The sequence below is a fragment of the Benincasa hispida genome, chromosome 9 (genome assembly GCF_009727055.1).
Source record: "Benincasa hispida cultivar B227 chromosome 9, ASM972705v1, whole genome shotgun sequence".
Classification (NCBI taxonomy): domain Eukaryota; kingdom Viridiplantae; phylum Streptophyta; class Magnoliopsida; order Cucurbitales; family Cucurbitaceae; genus Benincasa; species Benincasa hispida.
In genome coordinates this window covers 87,049,936-87,054,874 of record NC_052357.1, presented here as the reverse complement: position 1 = coordinate 87,054,874, position 4,939 = coordinate 87,049,936, and the positions used below count along the sequence as shown (strand labels likewise).

Below are 4,939 nucleotides of genomic sequence, written 5' to 3'. Positions count from 1 at the left end.
AAAACCTTTTCTCTAAACCCGTTTTCTAAAACCATTTTCCCTAAAAACGGGGGTGGAGGTTGCAAGAGGCACTTGGTGTGCCATCGGCAGTCCGTATTCGAGTTGGCTGGCTTGTTCGTGAGCGGGAACAAGTGCCGCACAATCGCTAAGAGAAGCTTCCGAAAGAGCGATTGTGACACGGTGCATGTAAGCTGGTTCGGATACTCATAGATATTAAGAAAACGAAAAAACTTTCTTGATTGTAGCTAGGGCAGAGCAACAAATTTTCAATAGTCACAAAATTTTGAATTCTAAATTCTTGTATATGTAATCCTTCCATTTTAAATGTTATAGAGTGTAAATTGAACTTTAATTTGTTTCCATTAGAAATATTGACGAAGGTAACATGATAACAATGGACATTGACCATTTTTAAATCAATCTGTCTCTTCATATGAACTGATTATGAGACATTTTTTTAGTTTTCGAGCCTTGTATAATGAACAGAATGTAAATTTGTTTGTTTCAGGAAAAAGTTGGGTTGTGTTCGTCGGATCCAGACTCAGGAAAAGGAAAGAGCAAGATGTCCAAGCATGTCACACATGGTTTTCACTTGGTGGAAGGGAAATCAAATCATGCAATGGAAGATTATCTGGTTGCAGAGTTTAAGCAAGTTGATCATCATGAGCTTGGTTTATTTGCTATCTTTGATGGCCATTTGAGCAATACTATTCCTGATTATTTGCAGTCACATTTATTTTCTAATATAATAAATGAGGTGCAATGGCTTGTTCTTTCTTCCCCTTTTGACAGTATTTCCCTGCTTTTATCCGTTATGAATATTGTTGATATAGTTTTGTTAATTAATTAATTAATTAATTAATCTTATTGTATGCCCAAACAGCCTGATTTCTGGACCGATCCAAAGAATGCAGTCAGAAAAGCATACGAGGAAACAGATGCTTACATTTTAGAAAAAGCTGTTGACTTTAGTCATGGGGGTTCAACTGCTGTCACGGCCATATTGATTGACTGTAAGACACTAGTAGTGGGGAATGTGGGGGACTCCCGTGCCGTTATCTGTTGTAACGGAAAGGCCAGACAATTATCAATTGATCATGAGCCGAGCACTGAAAGAAAAAGCATCGAGGACAGAGGTGGTTTTGTATCAAACTTTCCCGGTAAGTTTGAAGTGAAGGATCTTAAGCTGATACAGGTTAAACTTTGCTCATTCGTTCCCAAATTCATTTAGCAAAAATGCTCACTAGTATTGCTGTGGTTTTTGAAAATTGTATTGGATAGTTCTAAAATCTCTTTATCCATTAAAATGACAACATCCATATTCTGAACAAATCCAGGAGATGTTCCACGTGTTGATGGGCAGTTAGCGGTGGCAAGGGCATTTGGTGATAGGAGCTTAAAGAAACATTTGAGTTCAGAGCCTTATGTGGTTGTGGAGACGATAGACGACGAGACTGAATTTGTTATCTTGGCAAGTGATGGATTGTGGAAGGTTGGTGTGGATCTTATGAAAATATTTATGGAACACTAGCATAGCAGACTGACTTGCTAGTTCTTCTGATATCTTTAACTACACTGAGACTGGGAAATATCATTTTTTCTTCTTTCCCAAGCTTTATCCGATTAGAAGTTTAATATGCGATTTCAGGTTATGACAAATGAAGACGCCGTAGAGTCGATCAGGCATATAAAAGATGCCCATGCAGCTGCCAAACACCTGACAGAGGAGGCGCTCAAGAGGAAGAGCAAAGATGATATCTCTTGTATAGTTGTGAGATTTCACTGAGTTCATCATGGATTTCTAGTTGTGTCCCAACAACTGAAAAATGGAAGGACATAAAGAACTAGTTCCAAAGCTCCCTTGTTCTCTCTTTGATGTATCGGGAATCCAAATAAATATAGTTGTGGATTTTAGTCGAAACATTAACTTATATATATTCCTGTGTGGCTGTATCAAATGCTTCTCTGCCATTGATGTTAAATCTTCTGAACTTCAGTTTGATGATCTACCACAAATCTGTTCATTTTAGTCCCTTTCTCAATTAAGGGTTTTGAAGTCCCTTAAAAATAAAGCTTTGTATATTAGATTTTACAGCCAGAGGATGAAATATTTTAGTACATAGACAAGGGACCACAAAACAAGAACAAACCAGTCCACATTATTTAAAAATTAAGACAGAAAAAAACAAAGCACCAAACTGAGATGTTGAGCCAACTTCAAGGAAAACGTGGCATTTTGTGGATGTCTTTCATTTCCTAGTGACAGAAGAGAGAGAGCAAAGATTCGTAGCTAGTTTAGTCTCCTTTTATCTGATATGCAGGTGTTTATAGCCAGAACTTCCTGGAGGAGCTATCTGAATTCTGCTTCTTTGATCTTCCACCAGCTGCCTGCAATGGCTTTCCTTCGACTGCGGGGTTGATCCTTTGCGGCTCGTGCTTTCCCCTTGGCATTCTGCCGAGCTCTTCCGGCGACGTTCGTTGTGTCCTGCCAGCCTACGCCGACAGCTCCTTTTTGCTTCATCAAATTCTGTTAACTCATGGAACCTGATCATCACTCACCAACAACAAACATGTTACCATTGCTAAACAGAAAGAGGAAAGAATGTTAATAGAAGTTATCCTTGATATTGTTAAGGAGGGTCAAATACCTGCTGCATTGCTGACAGAAACGCTGGCGAATTCCCGCAACCATGACGACCGCTGCCTTTGAGTGAAGCTCGCAGACCTTGTGGCGGCGGTGATACCTCTTTGCTTCACTCAAATCTGTTGCACAGTTGTGCGCTTGGCAACTCGGCGAAGAGACGCATCCACCGGACCTTCCCCGGCCAGAAACTGCTGCCCCTCGTTTCTTTTTCTCATTCTCAAAATAACCCAATGCAGTGCAAGCATTGCTACCACCATGGCCAGCTCCGCCAACCTCTTCCTCCGTCTCGTATTCTAAATCGTCATCGACCATGCCTTCCCTGCACGTCTTATCTTTGAAATTATGCTTCCCTTCAATGCTCTTTGCTTCCATTGCCAACTCCGGCAGCTCGGTAGCGATGGTGGTGGTGTTGATGCTGCTTGTGGAAATGGTGGGAGCAAAAATATAGGAACTTAGAAGTTACATCAAGACTATGAGATTGCAAGGAAAAAGGTGGGAAAGGAAAAAAGTGGTGAGGACCACAGTTTTTTTTCTTTGTGAGTGCCAGTTTGGGTGATGGAACAGTGAATGACAGAACGTCCTAAGGAGGATTTTATAATCATTTTATGTTAGTAACAAGCTCAAATTACTTGCATAATTCTCATTATAATTGTCGGGACAAATTAGTTTTTAATAACTTTGCTTCTAAAAACCCTAAAACAAAGTTTGATAATAGGGAATTCAACCATAATCCCTTCTTATTTGACATAGTTTCTAAATTTTACAAAAACCTACCATTTAAAAAATTTGCTACATGTAACAAAAGTTTACAAGGATATAATTTATAAAATTTACATCCTTATATATGGGTGAAAATTATAATTATTATTGGGGTTGATATGTGTATTTAAACTTTTTCAGTACCCTGATTTAAATTTGCGTACTTGATCAGGAGGGCTGGTGGGTGGTACAGCTTCCCTGATTCATAGTAATTTAATGATAGCACTATTTGAAAAAAACAAAAAAACATTTTGAAGACAATTTTTTTTAATAATTAAAAATCATTAAAAACATGTTTGAACTTGAATATAATTTTGTTTTCATTTTCTTCAATACTTTAGAACAAATTAATGGTTGATTTTCTGACTAATATTATAGATATGTTAACATTGGTTCATATATACACGACCAAGTTAACGTTTACAAATCATTCGATCACAATTCTTAAAAGATAGTTCTCGAAACAAAGTAATGAAATTTAGGAGTTTTGGTCAAGAAGGAGTGAAATGAGTTTTTGTTTTTGGAAGTTCAGAATCGAAGTTGATAGTATATATTTTATGTTAGTTGAGTTGTGCGTAGTTTGACGATTTAAAAGTGAAGTTGAAGATGTGAAAAACCTGAGCAGAAGGAAAGAAAAAAGCTGTAGAGTTTTTGTTCATATAATGAAGGAAGGGGAAGGAGGTTTGAGAGGGACATATCATATTCTCAAAGGACAGCCCAACAGCAACATTTTCTTTTATGTTTTTGGGTTTGGAATGTTAACTCAAATGTTTTATTTTAAAAAATAAATAAATAAAAATAAATAAATAAATTTTGTTTTGTTTTTTACCTTACTCTGCATCTTCTGAGCATCCTAGCTAGAATGAAGTGGCTTTCCATTCTTTAGGGGTTTGCTTTTTTCTCCTTCTATACTTTGCAAAAAATGATTCTTTCTTTCTTTCTTCCTTTTATTTTGTTTTTACTTTTATTTTCATGGGAACTTTTACAAATTTTAACCGTAACTCACTTATGTTATATTCAAAACAGTCTCAAAACTAAATTTATTTTAAAACACGACACGTGGTTATTACATTGGAAAATACTTTTAAGAATAATAATTAAGTGTATAGTAACATTTTAAAGAATTGTAAATATAGCAAAATATATTAATAACAAACTCCTACCAGCGATATGGTCTATCACTAATAGTCTTCGAAGAAAAAATCTAAATTTTGTTACATCTGTAATTTTTTACATTGTGCTATATCTGCAAATATTTTGGGTCCGATTACTATTTTTGCAACCATCCCTATTAATGATGTACAATATTAAACACTTGTAAATTATGTGAAGGGTTTATTGGATTAGATAAATGAGCAAAAACATATAAACTTGTGTTATGTTTTTATTTTAAAATATTAACAAAATTAACTAAACATTCGATCCCTTTTCTACAAAGTTGATGAATCAATTTGAGCAATATTTAGATACAACCTATACATCTAAGTTTTTTTCTCTTTCTCAACACACAAAAAATAATTTTTTAATATTTTTTTA

At 35.7% G+C, this 4,939-nt stretch overlaps 2 protein-coding genes across 2 annotated transcripts in view; one reads left to right on the top strand and one right to left on the bottom strand.

Moving 5' to 3' along the window:
• LOC120086219 (probable protein phosphatase 2C 39) overlaps positions 1-1,982 on the top strand; it is an 8,135-nt gene extending 6,153 nt beyond the window's left edge. The window contains exons 2-5 of the mRNA XM_039042758.1: positions 509-757; positions 884-1,160; positions 1,338-1,492; positions 1,649-1,982. Of these exons, the coding sequence (XP_038898686.1) occupies positions 509-757; positions 884-1,160; positions 1,338-1,492; positions 1,649-1,786 (819 nt within the window). The 3' untranslated portion in view covers positions 1,787-1,982. The remainder of the gene's footprint in view (positions 1-508; positions 758-883; positions 1,161-1,337; positions 1,493-1,648) is intronic.
• A 232-nt stretch (positions 1,983-2,214) lies between these two features.
• On the bottom strand, positions 2,215-3,363 carry LOC120086220 (squamosa promoter-binding-like protein 3). Its single transcript, XM_039042759.1, has 2 exons — positions 2,649-3,363; positions 2,215-2,544 (listed from the first exon to the last, which is right to left on the bottom strand). Exons 1-2 carry the CDS (start codon positions 3,014-3,016, stop codon positions 2,307-2,309), a joined length of 606 nt encoding a protein of 201 aa, XP_038898687.1. The 5' UTR covers positions 3,017-3,363; the 3' UTR covers positions 2,215-2,306.
• Positions 3,364-4,939: the final 1,576 nt, after the last annotated feature.